Here is an 18,022-nt window from a genome sequence, read left to right on the forward strand (position 1 = left end):
GTGGTTGAGTCCCCATCCCTGGAAGCATTTAAAAGACATGTAGATGAGGCGCTGAGGGACATGGTTTAGTGGGCATGGTGGTGTTGGGTCGATGGTTGGACTCGATGATCTTAGAGGTCTTTCCCAACCTTACTGATTCTATGATAAGTTATGAAACCTGCATTACACTGTATTTTTTTCTTGTGTGACTACTGACATATGAATGCTATGAACTGTTCTCTGTTAACAGTCTCCTTCTGCTATATGTGTTAAGCTTAGTGTAGCTGGGAACTCAGGTTTAGTTCTCTTCTCCAACACTGCATCAATGTGTTTGTATGTTTATTACAAATAACTACAGTTGAGAGTAATCTTTTCATATTTATATTTGCTAGAACTCTCTGCAACTAAACAGACATGCGAGACAAAATACTTCATCTGAAGAATGTGCATCTAGCTCTTAAGTACATACTTGCTTGAAAATTGAAGTCTAGAAATGATGAAAAATTATACCGACTCTGCTGTAAGTGCATGAGTGTCCAGAAGACTGGCACAGGAGGTTGTACACAAGACTGCATTTTCCTCCCCCCCCCCCCCCACACCTGAAAGGAGGGATCCTGACTTGAAAAAGAACATTGCACAAACATTTTTCATGCCCTTGCATTGTGGAGAGACTGCTTTCTCAACTGGAATAAAACAGGAGAGGTAGGTATGCTGAACCTGAACAACATAAATCTGTTCTTAAAGTGATCAACAGAGCAGCATTCACTTCGTTCTCAGAAGAATATGATCCGGAGGAGAACAGCTCCACACTTGCTACAGCATTTCTTGAATGTTTTTAAAACACAAGCCTCAACCAGAATTCAGCCCATAAAGACCTCAAGTAATAGCTAAGTAAACATCTGCATCTTTTAAAGTTGTTTCATCCAACATGAAAAGAGCTTCTACAATCGGGTCAAAATATTTTTTTTATACTGTGTAGACAGCATAATAAATCCTTGCTTATTGCTAAAAAAAAAAAATAAACAAACATCAAAACTAGAAAAGGATTAAAGCTCCTAACAAGACTTGATATTTGTCATTTTATTCTTTATATTTTTATTTTAATAGTTTACATTTCAAAAGCAAAGGTTCTTCAACCTAATTTTAAGACAACAAAAAGATTTTACAGGACCCTTTTAATATTCAATATCTTCCCCACTTAATAGTTTACATTTCAAAAGCAAAGGTTCTTCAACCTAATTTTAAGACAACAAAAAGATTTTACAGGACCCTTTTAATATGCAATATCTTCCCCACTAATCGTTAGCCAAATAAAGGGAAGACTGCCAGCACTATTCCCCTGCAAAAATAAAATCAAGTATACGACAAGCCAACCTGCTCCCTACCTTTCACAGATCAATGCTTAACCCATGAAAACTGAATTATAGAACACTTAATGAAAATTACTGAAAAGTGTCAAACGACAAAATACTGAAATTACAAAACAAACATTTCCATACTGTAATCACGTTTAGCCAAACTCTTCAACAGTCAACATTAAGCTCAAATGTAATGCCGGTTTTCCTGTCAAAGCCCAGTTCAACAGAGGAGAGATTTCACTGTAACATATCGATTTCCTTTATTGCTGATTCAAAAAAAAAAAAAGCCTGATTTTTTTTTTCCTGGGACATTTATATAGTCCTATCTAATTATATACTTCATCAACCTAACTCAATTAAATAATAATATGATGTGTAGGAAACAACTGATATATATGCAGACAGTTTAAGTAGTCCTAATTACATTCTAATTTTTTAAATCCATCATAATGAGCCTTTCTTCCCATTCTCAGAATAGAGGACAATGTGTAGGTTAATATTTATATTCAGTGTGTCATATTATCTATTCAGGAAAAATATATTATCTATTCACTGAAAGAAAGTACGAATTGACACACAAGTCCACCATACAGCCAAACTCGATTTCAAATTCAAACAGGGTTTTTTTAATCTGTTAATAATCCCACAGTACCATACTAAACATTGCAGAGTGTATTTTGAAAATGCTGCATCCAAAGTCTGCAGCTGCATTCTGTAAGACTACCCAGTCTTCCACAGTAACTACAGTCTCTGAAAAAACATGCATAAGAAAGTAATGATTCAATATACAGAGAGGATGTCAAAAGGGTTTTCTACTAGTAAACTGCTTTAATACAGTGCTTTGTATCTTCAAAGCACTATGCTGTACTAACTATTAAAGCAGTTCTAGACACACTGCAGCTCACAGAAATTATCTAGAATTCACAGAAACAACAAGAATTACCATTTCTACTGCTGTTAAAATTTACCTTTTGATCAAACAGAGGGGTTATAAGTAACCCACCTCTGCACTGCTCTCAACCTATTTCTATCTCTACACCACAAAGTGAGTATTTGGACTCAGGAGAAATCCATGAAGATTGAGCTTAAAAGACTGCAAAAAAGAGTCGGGCTTATGAGTTCAAAAGGGATTTAGATCAACATTTTATATCAGCTCTTACAAGGAAGTTGCAGTTAATTTGTTTTATATCAGCTTACAAGGAAATTGCAGTTAATTTGTTGTTTTAACACATATCAAAACTTGCTGTATCCCCCCAAGGTCTTACCTACCCATTTTTGTCTTTTGTCTAAATAACAGTAAATAAAAGCATTAAGTACATGTTTGTTTTAAATATTGTTATTAACAAACCAACCTTCTCTTTTGAGCTTCAGAGTCTCTCCTGGCTCGTTCTAATGCCAGTTCTTCAGCTATTCTTTTCTTCAGTTCTTCATCATTAACTACAATTAAAAGAAAATTAAATGAAATGTTAACAGAACACAACATATTCCTAATTACAGAAACAACTGCATAATACAGCGCTCTATTTTATTTATTTTCTTTTTTCTATAAAGCTTTCTTGTGGTTTAACCACCTTTCAAATTTTAGCATAGAACACTAGAGACCCTTTAAAAATTACTCTTATTAAACAACCTTTCAGTTAGTAGAATCTTTTGAAAATTAAAAAACATACAGTGTATGTTAAATTAAATACATTTTTCTCAGGAAATATGCCTTTATAAAGTAAAAGGGGGGTGGGGAATGGAACTGAAACCTAAATAGTAAAGTCATAAAATGCTGCTTTTTATTCATATGGAACCAAGGGAAACATCTTCCTGTGTAATGAATTAAGTATTTTCACATTCATATTTTACCCAAGAAAGCATTTGCAACATCCTAGATATCCATACTTGTGGTTTCTATTGTTAGAAAAAGATTTTGCCCCAAATTCTCCGAATTTTGTTTAAACAAGCAGATATGGAAATAATATTTTCTTCATTTGGATTGTCAGATGAATTAGTTGAAAGTCTGCTTAAGAACTGAAAAAGCAGGGAAGCAACTTCAAGTCTATGAATAAACTTGTATGAGAGCCATGAATCCTACAAGCTTGAAAGACATCTATAAGACTACCAAAATCCATTCAATAAGATTTTGAAACACAAAACAGGTCCGTTCCCAACTCTCTCCGATATTGAAGGGCTCAGTCATGCAAGCTACTAGACTGATACTGTTCAATATTAACTATCTCTGCACCTATAGGCAGCTGCGTACTTCTGAAAAATCTGACCCAAGGAGATCAGAAATAGTTCGTCGTTATTTCCTTTGATAGAAGTTGTAGCAATAAAACATGTTTCAAGAGAATTCCAGAAGAAATCATATTGAAAAGGTTGTTTAGGCCTAAAAAAAATTAAAATAAAAAAAGAGAACACCACCCACCAACCCAACTTTGGAGACGGTTTTGTTTTATCTCTATCCAAATACAACTCGACACACACATAGCAGGAATTGAAGAAAGAAAAAAAAAAAATTGGAATACCCAGTCACCTAGTAAGAAAGAAGAACAACATTTTCCACTTGGGAAAAATGGAGTAGCTTGGTAACCAAAATTTATACCAACTTCAGTAGAACAGCTGTTAACTTTGCATAAAATATTGATTTGTAGCAATCAAGAAGAGTAAGTTTTCCTATAGGTGGAAAAGAAAACAACTATAAAGTACAGCTGTAGAAAGAGATTAAAAATCAAATTGTTATTTCCAGGTTTATTCCAATATAGATCCTAATCTAGGCCTGCCTGTCTGAAAAAAGAGGTATACCTACACTAGCTGAGCTGTTACAGGCATACAGATAATTCCCTTATTTATATGAAGCATCTAGCCCAAATTCCACTCTATGGAACCACAGAGCTAAAAGACATGTAATCTCACTCCAAAATGCCTATCACTTGAGCATAATATAGATGTTAAATTCAAGAAGGTGATACAACCCCCTCATCCGCCCTCAGAAGCAGTAACAAAAACCACTTGTTTAGGTAGGTAAAAACCAGAGAACTACATTTACAGGAAATATAAGACACGAAGCAATTGCGAGACAACAAGCAGTCTCCTTAGAGCTTGCATTTGTATTAAGTATTTATGCACAGAGACAGCATTCAACAACTGTTAGTGGTCGGAAACTTGTGGAGATACCGGGGCAGAGGGGGAAAAGCTGTCAGCCTCCTCTTTCACAGAAAGCTAATAGTTAGAGCATTTGCCCAGAAAGTGGAACATCTGGAATTTAGACCCTCCCAAAATGGACAGGTTTGAGTCCACATATCACATATACTCCAGTAAAGTGCTCTAATCACCAAGCTACCATCTAATTTAAGCAGATACACCCTCATTTTGTTTCGTTGGGTTTGTTTAGCTTAATTCATTAAAAAAAACCCAAAGTGTCTTAGAGGGTGTCTAGTGATTAGAAGACAAAACTGGGACAGCCTCCAATTCTAGTACCCCCTTTGTAGAACCAGTTATTTGTTTTACATTAGGCAGCAGTCAGATTCTAAAATAAAAAAAAGACACACAAAAAAGCTAGCATCAAATAGCCATGTACCTCAGTGACCTCGTCTCTAGGAGTTGGCTTTATCTGCAAATATTATCCAACATCATTAGACCACATTCCCATTATAGTTAGAGTCCAGTGTGCAATTCTTCTCATCCTAAAGTAGACTTTTAAAATAGTGAATTTTATGAATGAATGGAGCAGCTTCATCGACTATATGGGAGTCTTGGCCAACTAATTCAGTTATAAGCATCTTAAGTAAAGCAGAATGAATTGATATCCATCCTGCCACATGCAGCAAATGCTTAGATGACAGAAACAGTTGCACTGGGGAAGAGTGGGGAGACACTTGCGAATGGCAAGTGAGACCCCAGCCTAAAAATGTATTAACATATGTGAAAATTCAGAGGTAAATATGAATCTTGTATCAGATTACTATCACAAACCCCGGATGAAAAAGCAAAACCCCATTTTATTGGGACTATCTCTACTGGCTGTTGACACCGCTCCACTATTTTCTCCTCCAAGGCTATGCGAGGATAGTATCTGCTCAGAGAGTGAGTCGTTACAGCACACCTGTACATTTCCAAACAAAGATCAGCTAGTCACAGTGAACTGTATCGCCAGAAGAGGAAAAAAAAGTTTAGCAAAATATCAGGCAATCACAAGGATCCTGTTTCTGTACTGCGGCACACATTAATCTCCCCCACACCTCAGTAAGCATCACAAGCCAAAATGAGAGCAGTTAAGGTTCTGCATTTGTACACTTAGAAATGATTAAGCTGTCATAAAAGCAAAGAATTTATTTCACATCACAGCTACCTTATTCACAGAACAATCTGAAAACCCACAATCAAGCGTTTCTTACTGCAGTTCTGCTCAACCCAGATACCTCAATCTTTCACGTCCTTTTAATACTGGACCTGAGAATACACAAAACATTGCATAAGTATATTGTTCACCAGCACCTACATCATGAATTTTATTGTTCTAGTGTGCAAAAATGAGTACATGAACTCTATCAGACCATAGAACAGGTTTTCAAGTTGTAATGAGAAAAGATTCAAGCATCAGCCAATAAAGACATTTGACCTTAACAATCAATTAGGTTACCCATCGATCAGCCAAATACTAATAGGGAATAAAAGTGGAGCTATAGATCATTCAATAGAATTATTGTAAGATATAATTGGGTAGCTCCCAAATGGGAACTTTATGATGTTTCAGTAAAAAATTGCAGTTCTACAAGTAGGAGGGATTTGTTCTAGGGGAAGAAGCATTTAAAAAGAGAAAAGTTAATTTATCAGAAAAAAAAATAATATGGAACTGTTTCTAGATAAAAGCAGTAACATTTATCTCTGATGGCAATCTCTGCTCAGACTATAGGGCATTAAAAACAGACAGCTGACCATTAAACTAGTGGAGAATATTAGAACCTGGTGGCTGCAAGACTGCTAAAATAAGCATGATCCGGAGACGATAATTATACAGCAGTTGCCAAAAATTATGTAGCCATTCCCACCACCACCCCCTTTAGTATTTTAAGTTCTTCAGGATACTGAAATCAGTGTCGACTTCATAGTAAGTGCATCCCAGAGCAGACAAATTTGGAAGGTTTTCAGGCAAGTACATTTAGGAAGGTCACACTTGCATCCCAGTGCTTTCTTATGCTCCTACAAGAGCGTAAAATGAATGCGGCTCCACCACTTCCCAAGTCTGAATGTGCTAATGCACAGCTCACATCACAAGACAATTTAGATAGATGGTCAGTAATGGGAACTATACTCAAAAAGCCATAGTGCTACAGCCAGAAATAACTCTTCTCTGTCCTCTTAGCATGTGAAGGGTGGATGCTGATAGGTGTCTGATAAGCAGTATTCTCTTCAGGATAATGGAAATGGAGTACCACCAGCTGCATTGCCAATGGGCTCATTACCATGCTCAGATCTAGCAGCAGGTTGCACAATGCTTAAAAGAGTGACCAGACTGTTCCACATAACAACACCGCAGACACAGAAAACCAGTATATGATAAAAACCACAAAGCTCTTGCCTGCATCTCGGCAGACCAAGCAGTGACTGTCAAGAGACAAGGACATTTTACCATTTTGATGACCTCCGGGATGCAGTAACCTGACGTTTCTTATTTGTTCACCTACTCTTTTGGAAAAGTTTGAAAGACATAGTCATTTATGACTAATATTATAGTGCAAATGCATGACGTATTTCCTCCCCTTCATGCACAGACTAACTTTAAAAAAAAAGTATGGATAAATTAACCAATTATTATTACTTAAACCATTTTCACATACTGCAAGCACAAGATAATAGGCGTATTTGGTTCAGTTAACTTCCCCTCCCCATACACACACAGACAGACAAAAAGGTAAGTTTGGCTTCTTTCACGTTTAAAACAAAGCTTTAAGAGCATGGAAGAAAGAGGACAAGACAGCCAAAGATTAGATCTGAAGAAACTATAAATTACATCCAATACATATCTATTGGCCAAAATCTGTGACCACACCCAACGAATAGAAGAGAGGCAACTTCCAGAATAAAAGTTACAGCGCATTTACTCAAGTTTTCTCCCAAATCATTCTAGTTGGCTTTATGCCTTCAGACAGATGCGTGGAGTGAACGGGTGTGAGAGTACCTCTCACCAGGACAGGGTTTCATTTTGAAAAGAATGCAGAGCAGGCTGGCAGTTATAGAAGCGTAAGAGCATTCTCCCCACGGCCACGTTTCAACACTTTCCCGTTCAGCCTTTTCCAGACAAGGAAGACACTCTGAGATTCCTATGCATCCAACACCCTTTTGCAAACCTGAAGGAGGCTTATTCTGCCACCTTTTTAAAAGGCCACAAAACCTATGAAAATGGTTTTGAGAGCCACTTGTAGAGATACAATATTGTTTTCTGTAGTCCAGGTAAAGAACAGCCTGATTGCTGTTAAAAAAGCCAAACCAAAAAAACAAAAAGAGTGCGCAAAGCCATTTGCTTAACCCTTATAATTGATTCTCCACTTGTGCTTCAAAATCAAATGAATAAGAAAGCATACACCTGATACTCAAAGTGCTTTGAACCCTGGGAAATACAATTACAGGGACAATTGGTGAGGACAGAGGAGCTAAGGGTACTGAAGAGCTTACACACTTACCAACAGTTACTGAGGTTTGAGAGATAATGTGCAGTTCATCTGGGAACTTCAAAGGCCATCCACTAGCAGTATTGGAGCAAAGCCAAGAGCTTCGCATGATGACAATTCTTGAGAAGCAATCAGCAATTTTATCGCGTAGGTCTACTATAGGTTGGTGCATAAGAGTATGTGCAACTCAGCTACTCTCACAATATTTTTCTCCCACTCCTCTGCCCTTGCTAGTCACCAGATTTAAATCCATACCTTTTTCCTCTCACTCTAAAGCAGTTGCTTCATAGAAAAAACATTCAGCATGATACTAAGATTACAGCAAGAAGGCAGCACCCAAACCTGCAAACAACACACATTAGGTAAAGCAGACACCTGCAGCCTCAAAAAGATTAGCCTAAGAAATCAGGAATACAATATGGACACATTAATCAAATAGCCTCTAGCCTGCAGAGCTAGGAATCTGCCCATTAGTCTTGCATTTTCAAAAAAATCATTAATGGAAACAGCATTTATTATCAGGCCCCCTAACTAAACCCTCTTGAAAGGGCAGGTGCATTATGTTATTAATGAAGAGACACTTAGGTTTGATACACTCAAATGCGTTTTAGAAAATACTTAGCTAAATAATATTCAGAGAATTAATTTACCCAAAAAAGGAAAATAAAACTACTTTTCATTCAGCTTTGCTAATTTGAGGGGAAAAAAAAAAGAGCTGTCCAGTTGAACAAGACGTCCTTCAGAGAGCAACTTCTCAAAGGCCAGAACAGAATCATACAGAAGTCCTCCATGTCATTTGACCATCTTCCTTAAAGAGATAAAAATTTGCTCTTACAAAAAAATACCTCCAAGGATGGAAACAGCGCAGCCCCTCTGGGCAATATGTTTCAATGCCTGACTGACATGATGGCGAAAAAGCTTCTCCTTACAGGTCAAAAGCACTCTTGTTTCAATGTACGCCTCTTGTTTCTCATCTTCATGCCATGCACCACCACGAAGAGACTGGTTCTGCCTTCTCAATAACTTCCTTGCTGGAAGAGTACTTCCAAGCCTAACAAGTCCAGGTCCCTCAGCCTCTCCTCTCGAGTGTCAGACCACCACTCCTTCACCCAAGGAGCTCTGCAATGCATTTGGGGCTACACTGGCTACTTCTGCCTTCAAAGAAAGGACCCACGGCAGGGGGGTTGGACTAGATGACCTTTAGAGGTCCCTTCCAACCCAAACTATTCTATGATTCTATGACAACCCATGCCATTTAAATTAAGTACATGGCTTGGGTGCAATCCAGAGGACTAACGCAGGGCTAAGATACACAAAAGCAGAATGCACAATCTTGAAATTAGTGTCTGAATGCATCAACAAGACAGCAAACAAGAAGCTACATATGCGATTCGGTTCACCTTTTACGTCAGCACACAGTAGAGGCTGTTAGGAAACTAGTTATGTTATGAGTGGTAAATTACTGTCATGGATTAGAAACAGGCTAAGACAAAACAGGAGGACAGAAAGCACTAGCAATGGGAAGGCTAAACAGAGCCTTTAAACTCTGAACATGAATAGTCTAAAATCATTTTAATCAAGACTTTGTAAGACTGGAAAACTTTAAAAGGGAGAAAATAAGGCTAAGCAAGCTGAGCAGCACAATGGTATACAAATTCAGTTTTTAAGTGAATAGTCACACACACTGGAAAGCATAAAGCGATTTTATCTTACATTTTGCTTGGTTTTAAATCAACCATAATCACATGTAAGACCCAAACAGTGCACAAAGAAGATTTGTTTAATGGTCAGCAGGGCATGAGAGGGAAAAAGGTAGAAGGGGAAGAGAAGGTCCAACATAAGTATAGAATACCTAAAGAACAAGAGAGAAAGAATATGAAAAATATAAGATGATGCACCTCCACACTTCCTCAAGCACAGTGCTTTATCAGTCTTTCCACACAACAGTTAAAGCCAAGGATAAGCTTTGCTGAGATCTATTTCAGTTCCACCAAAATTTATGGGCTTAACACAATAACCACCTTGAAAAGTTCTCCAAACTATTTTGTTCAATAGCTTATGTTAACATTTTCTTTATTTTAAGGCAAAGGGGAAACATTCGAAAATTTAGTCTTTGAAACAAAGCATAGAAGTGAGAGGTTTGGAGTTGGTTTGGGGTTTTTGTGGGTTTTTTCTTTTGTGGTGGGTGTTTTGTTTTTTGCATCAGAAGCACTAACATAGACTGGTTTCTCACAGATCCGCATTGCATGTTTCTCTGCCCCCTCACATTAAGTCAAGCTGATCTCTCTTGTCCCTACGACATTGTCTTCCTTGAGCACTTCTCCAGTCTCCAAACTTCAGCTCTCTCTCCTGTCTCCTAGCTCGACTTGGCGATACACAGCACAGGCTGTAGTTGCTTTTGCGGAACACGTGCCAATCTGCCAGCCATAGTGTATGTGTGGAGTGGTAAACCTTTGTCAAAACAGCCCAGGCAGCTGAAGACCTTCTCTCCATAAAGGCATCTGTCTTATTGTCTCTTTTCTACCTAGCCCTTGATTTATCAAAACCTATAGAAATATCAGGGCCTTGAGTCTTTCAGCCCCCCTTAGTTAGATTTACCTGAAATTGATTAATAAATTCAGAAGTTATCAGAAGGCAACTGATGAATGTATGGCACTAACACACAAACTCTTTTCCTTTGGGAAAGCAGACAGAAATAATGGAAAGAAAACCCAAAATGGCTCAACACAGAGGAGAGACATAGTACAGAATACAACAACATAAAATTGGCAGCTCTGGGCTTCTGATCGTTCTGCCATCACACAGTGTTAAAAAGGCTCACAAGAAAGCTGATATGGCAGCATTTAAAATATTTTTATTTTTGCAATATTTGAAATGCACAGTGGACAATATATTGACAACTCTCTTTGCTGAAGCCAAAAGCAAGTAAAACCAAGGCGGGGGGGGGGGGGGCTAAAGTAAAGCAGAGTTGGAGAACACTGCTTCAAGGTATGTACCAACCATTGCCAGAAATTTCTTTTTTTGCTGGGAAAAACTGTTTCACAATTACTTAATTACTTATACATAAAGCAGAGTTGGAGAACACTGCTTCAAGGTATGTACCAACCATTGCCAGAAACAGGAAGACTTCTTTTTTTGCTGGGAAAAACTGTTTCACAATTACTTACTGCAGAATTTCTTGCGTTCACCTCTGTAGCATCTGGTATTGACAACAGAGTATCAGGGCATTTAAGTCATCGATCTGATCCAACAAGGCAGTTCTCATGTCCCTGTGCACATTAAGTATGAACATTAACTAGGTCACTTGGGACAACGTACCTTAGGGCTGTCTTCAAACCCATCATCTGTCTCAGTAGCTGGCAGGGCAACTGCAGCTTTGTAGACATTAAAGTTAATGAAGATGTCACAAGGAAAATTCCTAACTGCACACTAACAGTCATAAATATTGAATCAGAAAGCATACGTTGGCAACCTGGTACCTTCACAGCATCAAGCTGTGGCCTTATAAACACATTATGGGTCTTCATAATTAAAAGACTTTTCCCACCCACATTCCCATTTAAGATGCATAATACACAAATATTGTAATATGCAGATACCCTCAATTTATTCTTCCTACTTAATAAACACTCCAGTCTGGTCCATATCTAAATTCCATACATCACACAAAAAACATCAATATCAACAGTAGCCATTTAAGTAGAACAGCAGAGAAAAGACAAAATATCAAATCCATTACTCTTAATTTAGAAAAAGTAGCCAACTATAGAAATGACAGGCACTCAAGTAGCATACAATAATTTCCACTAGACCAGGGGGGAAAAAAGTATATACTTTATTTCTTATTGAATTAAACAACAAGAAAATATTGTTACCTTTCCTGACATTCTCAAAGTTGTCTCAAGCAGCTAACCATGGAAACAAAATTTGTCTCACCCCTGAAATAGGTCACTTGAGGTCCAGGTTAAAGTGCACTGGTAAATCAATGCGAGACAGTCCGTCTACACCTACCCATGATGCGCGCTGTCTCTGCACACGTAGAAGCTTCAGCTCCTCAGAACTGTCAATCAGGTAACTCTTACGAGCATAAAATTCCCTGGTAGAATTACATACTTTAGTTTACTTTGGACCTCAGTAACACTGTCAAGGAGCTCTTATCCTGGACTCCTAAAAACATAAGTTTTTAAGAAAGCCATATAAATATTCATTGCACTCTAAAGAAAATATTGAGACTTCTGGTTTTGAAATCAAACTGTATGATTTCAATGGCGATTAAAACCGTTGCAAATATATTTAGTGTGCTTAAATTAGGTGGTAAGTCAATGACACCATTAAATAGACTCTTCCTTCTTTAATTATTGTTTTTGAAAGAAATTATTATTTTTGAAAGAGCCTGGATTTGCTAGTAACAAACACACAAGAGGAAAAGGAAGTGTTGTAATGGTTAGTACATCAGTATTCCCGGCATAACCATTAATTTATTTTAAAAATGTTGTATCAAACACTGTTGTACCTGGTCTTTAACCCTATAAATAGTCCAAATTAGCCTTACATTCAATGGAAAAAATAATGAACCATCCCTTCATTCCACCAGCACTAAAGAAAAAACTCCAGAAATAAGTTATTTGCTTTAAAGACCAAAGAATCTGTTTCTCTCCCTACAACAAAAGAATCCCTTAGAAACCCTCAGGAAGTTTACTGGTATATGTACAAGTGAACTACCAGAAACAAATATCTGTGTGTGCCAGAACAGTCGCTTTCATGAGTGACCTTATTACACACTTCCCAAATTTCTGTATTATGAGCCATGGATCAGGGCATGGCCAGCATTTAAACTGTTGTTTGGGGGTTTTTAAATTTAATTATTATTTTTAAAGAATAGCATTCTTAAGAATAAATTCTATTTTCAGACTCATACAAATTTAACTACCAACACATACAGCAAATCTTCCATTTAAATTCAGAATTACAGGCACTTCCTACAACCACGGATTCAGTACAAACATAAAGTGCGCCTCCAAGGACAGAAATTTGTATTAACTATTAAATATTGGTAATGTGCAGCAATACTTAAACAAGCTCATAGGATAATTAAATACAAAAACAATGCAATTAAGTGTGCATAATTTAAAAATATTTAATATTTTTGTTTCCAAAGGCGCTCTTGCATATATTACATTATCTATTTTACAATGTAAATGTGGATATCAATCAATTTACACTAATTTAAATTAGAAATAACATGGTACATGATCTAGAAATAGCAAAGCAAGTTTAGTTCATAATCTATTTGGAACATCCTCTTTTCAGTATCCCATTATTGTTGCAACTTTAGCAGTAAAACCCAACAACAAACTTATGAAGCGAGCTGGAGAAAACAGGGGAGAGCAGGATTACAAGGTTTTCCCCTGCGATTCTTTGAATTGGGTTCTGTCTGCCTGTGCTTAACAGCTACCTTTAACAAGAAAAGCCTATTTCTGAGATTCGCACCTAAACGAGAAAAGCAAAGACTTTTCATTACTCCCTAGCACGTCCAAGGTTACATTCTAATAAGCTAACAGAAAGATCAAGCAAACAGAAATGGATGTATACAATCCACAGAAAGACAGAAAATTAAAAAATACAAAATCCCGACACTAAACGTAGAATTAGTGCTTTTATCCAATACGCAAAGTAGAAATGGAGCATAGGAGAATAAAGTGTTAGGAGTCAAGAAGCAAGGACGCGTGAGCAAAGGTCTATGCAGGACAAGTCTGTCCTGCTGCACCAAAGAGCCTGCATAGCCATCCCTTCCAGTCACTGATGGCTTAACAATAAATGTGTGAGCTCTTCCACTACAAAATCCTTCTGCAATGCTCAGTCTGGGTTTTCGTATCGCCCAGAAAACACATCAACCTCTCCCCCATTCACGCTAAGCTCAGACCGTCAGGCCTGAACGCAGGCAGGCACAGGTGTCCTGGAGTCACAACAATCGCGGTGGCAGAATAGACAGAGGTTCTCACCGCAAATTTAAAATTGTATATTTGTGTGATTCTTCCGTCAGAATGGATGATTATTCGACCGAAATGTTACAGGAATTTCAATGCAGTATAGTGAATCCTCAAAAATCTGTCAAGACTTTTCTTCCAGAAACTTAGAATTCATTACAAAAAAAACACGCACGCTTGACACAGAAGAAACATCCTGTATTAGAGGACTTAAGTTAGATGTAACAGGTGACAGACACAGGGAAGCACTGCAAGAGAAGAAACATGAAATATGGGCAATATATCTTGAAACATGTGACAGCTAATAAAAATAAGTCATTTACCACCAATAAGTGGATTGAGTTAAAGAAGCCAGTTAACATAAAAATGTACCTAATTTTTATTTTCTCTAGGAATTCCTGCTGTGCCAGCTACATGACTACATGAAATTTTATTGTAACTTAAAATTGTTCTCAACGCCCTTACAAGGTCGTGAATCATTTCAACCAAACCTTCTTAATAACCCATCCTTCTCACCCACCTCCGCAATGTAAGTATATATATATGAAATAAGTTATTTCAGCAGCTATTTAGCCATAACTAGTTTTGCTGTCCTGTTCATTTTAAATAATTTTAAAAATAATAATACGGAAGTATCGCATACCTTTACAAGGCTATCACTGGCAGAATACCCTTAGATTGAATACAACAGTTGAGAGACTTGCTATTTCAGCTGTCTGTGCTAGTAATTCCTACTATACATACACTGTAAGGCTTTTCTTGCTGAATGCAATGGATAAAAGCATCAGGATTCCATAATTCAACATTTAAAAAAATAATCATGTTGTAAGCAACGATGGGAAGGATTTTATGATTCTGCTTTCAACAGGATTAAGCATGCAGTGTTCTTTCAGGAAAATTTAAGTTATCCAGTTCCTAATCTTTATGGTTCATAAGTTTACTGTAAAGCTATTTTATCTGACAGTATGGGGAAATTTACTGGTATCCCTTTTATTTTCTTGGACAAAATAATTTATAAATTCTTTCACCACATGTATTTCAATGAACGTGTTCTACCACTATAGAGGACAGTGCAATAATCATGTATTTCTACACGTAATAGCTAGGTAAAAGGGTTTATAAACTAAAACATCTCTTCAGTTTTCAGTTTAGAAGTCACCACTAATTGCAAAGAATTACTAACTGCTATTGCACAGGCCAGCACTGCCAAATGGGACTCCCCGTACTGTCAAGGCTGCATAAATGGCAAATTTTGATGTTCAGTTCATCTACTACCATCATCTTTAAAGAGATTTCTCCAGCTGTGATTGCACACTATCAGTGGCACTGAAAAGTCAATTTTACCCAATTACAGCTCTGGATTGCAGTCACTTTGGACAGGAATAAGAAGATTCACAAAGCTGCTCATCACTCTGAATCAGAAAGCCCTCTGTTGAGGATATTTTCACATACCTTTCCATTGGTGGGAATACAGGCTCAGAGTAGCTAGCTTTAGGCATTGAATTTTATTGTCAAATGTCCATGTGCCAACTGTTTGTGGGGCAAGGAGTCCTACTTTTACGTAAATGTGGTTCAAAGCATAGGGAACAGGCCTTGCTACCCAAAGAAGGTAAGGGAAGACTTCTAATGAATGACTGAATGGGATGAGTTAACACGAATAGGTAATGGGACAAAGAATAATGTTATTTTCTGATATTGTGCATTCCATACACACAGTGCAAATGGCTGTACACACTTACAAGGAACAACACCCCCCTCCATTCTTTCTTTTTTACAAACAAATGTTTGCAAAATATAAGTTTCTATTCACCTAACTTTTCAACCTAAACTGAAATTTTGTGTTCCCAATTCATACTCACGTACTGGTAACTTTAAATGATTTTACCATGCCCTATGATAGAGCCTGTCCTTTTGTAGCAAACCAATCTGAACAATCAATCAGGAGAAAGAGCGGCAAGGCAAATAAACATAAAGATAGAAAACCAAAGACTGGTATTTGCTGGAGGATACAGCTTCATGACGATGATGCTTCAGCCGCCTTCTGAAATTCAACCCCTTCACTACTGCTTACACTATTTCCAAAGCCAGCTGCATACTCACAGCTCCAAATGCCAAAAGGAAATTCTCTCTGCTTTGTGAAATTAAAAACCAATCGTATTTTCCTTCCCACGAGCAACTAAATTAATGATAACCTGGCTTCTTGCGGATTTAGGTTCTATTCCCCTTATATACACAATAACCCTACCTTCTCTTGTGTCACAGTACTATTTGAGCAAAGAAGGTGAATTTTATGGCTGGCCCAGAGTTATGCACACAGTGGCTGCCCACCAGCACACTTGTACTGACTCATCAGTAGCACAACATACTATAGGAGAGTTTTGCCTACCTGTCCTGTAGTAGGGCGTAATTCGCAGGTCTCCCAGCCTCCTGAGGGGTCACGCAGTAGGTAATGCTGTAAAACTGTGGTTCCAAATGACCATCCTGCACTAATATCATCACACATCAAAACCTGTATCCACCACTAATTTGCAACTACTCTATTACTTAAAGCTATCACGAGACACGTCAAATTTAAGAAGTTATCTTTCAATTTTACTAAAGAGTGGAGCAACTGCTTGTTTGTCCTATCCCACTGCTGTTCTCAAAGAATGGTGACTTTCTGCACCCAGTCCCTTCCCTTCAGCTGCTGAATTTCAAATGCACGTGACAGCCAAGCATCAGAAAGCATGGCAAGAACACCAGCACAACCACTAGCTCCAGGGCCTTCCAAAACCTAGTCTGGCCTATTTGCATGCATTGTCCCAGAGCATCTCCTACCTTCATATTCATCCAAGCTCTCCCAAATCCCCCAGGCTCACTGATGCATAGGCTTTTCCACAGTCTTGTAATTCTCCAGGATTCCCCCACCTCCGCCTTTCTACGGTTGGACTCTGTGATCTTAAGGGTCTTCCAACCTAAATGATTCTATGACTCCATATGCATCAGGTACGGCTGCAGAAGCTCTTGCTGCAAGTTTCCACATATCGTTATCTCCTCCAAGCTCAACCCTATCGTCAAACTATCTTTCCTTTCTCACCAGTAATGCTCTGAATATTTTCCAGACAGGGTTATGCACAGGCAGACACAGCAAGAGGTACCATTCCCTTCGTGGCCAAGGAGACCAGCCCTTTTGAAGGGAACTGGTGAAGAAATCCAGTAAGAAGGAGGATGGAAAGATGAATACAGAAATTTCAAAGCACTGATAAGGTGGAAGGGGAAGGATATGAGATTCAGAGAGGGAAGTCTACAATTAAACTAGGAAAAGACAGTAACGATGGAAAAAGAATACGGACAATAATGATAGAAAAGGTATGGGTGCTTGCTGGAAAGAGAGACCTTTGTAACCATTCTGCAGCAGATCCACATCCAGTAAGGAGCCTCCCCCACCCATCATGAACACATCCTTTTGAGGAAATTTCTAGGAGTGCAACAAAAGTCTTAATGTTCAAATAAAGTAAGTTGCAACATGCATCGCAGGATACATCAGTAGTTATTTTCACTTTGCAAATCGGTTCAACAGTATGAAGATAATCTGTGATATATAACGCTGAACAATAACCATATCAGGAAACACTGCAATAGTACCACTGTCACCAATCCATTTGCAAATTTTCAGAAAACAGGTAAATAAATTATCTTTGAGAAATCTAACACTGACTAGTTTGGATAAAACTGGTTAATAACTTCGAAAGTTAGTCTGGGAAAGAGGGAAGATAAAAACAAATTATGTAAGAGGCCATAATGCAATGACACCGTGAAAAAACAAGCAGTGAAAGTATGTCTTTATAGGTAAAGGTTAATAAAAGAAAAGAAAAAAAAGTGTTTCACCCAAAGGTAACACTCATCAATACATCTGCTGATCCCATTAACCAGACTTCTCAGCGGTTAGAGTTGCATGGAAAGACAAATCAAGATGCCAAACTTCTACTTAGTACATTTAAAGCAATCTAACAACTTAGCACTAAATTTTAAGGGAAGTAAAAATTTTCCAGTAGAAGCTGAC

The 18,022-nt window shown here is 37.8% G+C and overlaps 1 protein-coding gene across 2 annotated transcripts in view; it reads right to left on the reverse strand.

Moving 5' to 3' along the window:
• CHCHD3 (coiled-coil-helix-coiled-coil-helix domain containing 3) overlaps positions 1-18,022 on the reverse strand; it is a 165,367-nt gene that overhangs the window by 132,458 nt on the left and 14,887 nt on the right. For both annotated transcript variants that reach the window (XM_009290426.1, XM_009290425.1), the window contains exon 3: positions 2,690-2,774. In XM_009290426.1, coding sequence (XP_009288701.1) covers positions 2,690-2,774 — 85 coding nt within the window. The remainder of the gene's footprint in view (positions 1-2,689; positions 2,775-18,022) is intronic.

The sequence above is a fragment of the Aptenodytes forsteri genome, unplaced genomic scaffold (genome assembly GCF_000699145.1).
Source record: "Aptenodytes forsteri isolate BGI_AS27 unplaced genomic scaffold, ASM69914v1 Scaffold173, whole genome shotgun sequence".
In the NCBI taxonomy this organism is placed as follows: Eukaryota; Metazoa; Chordata; class Aves; order Sphenisciformes; family Spheniscidae; genus Aptenodytes; species Aptenodytes forsteri.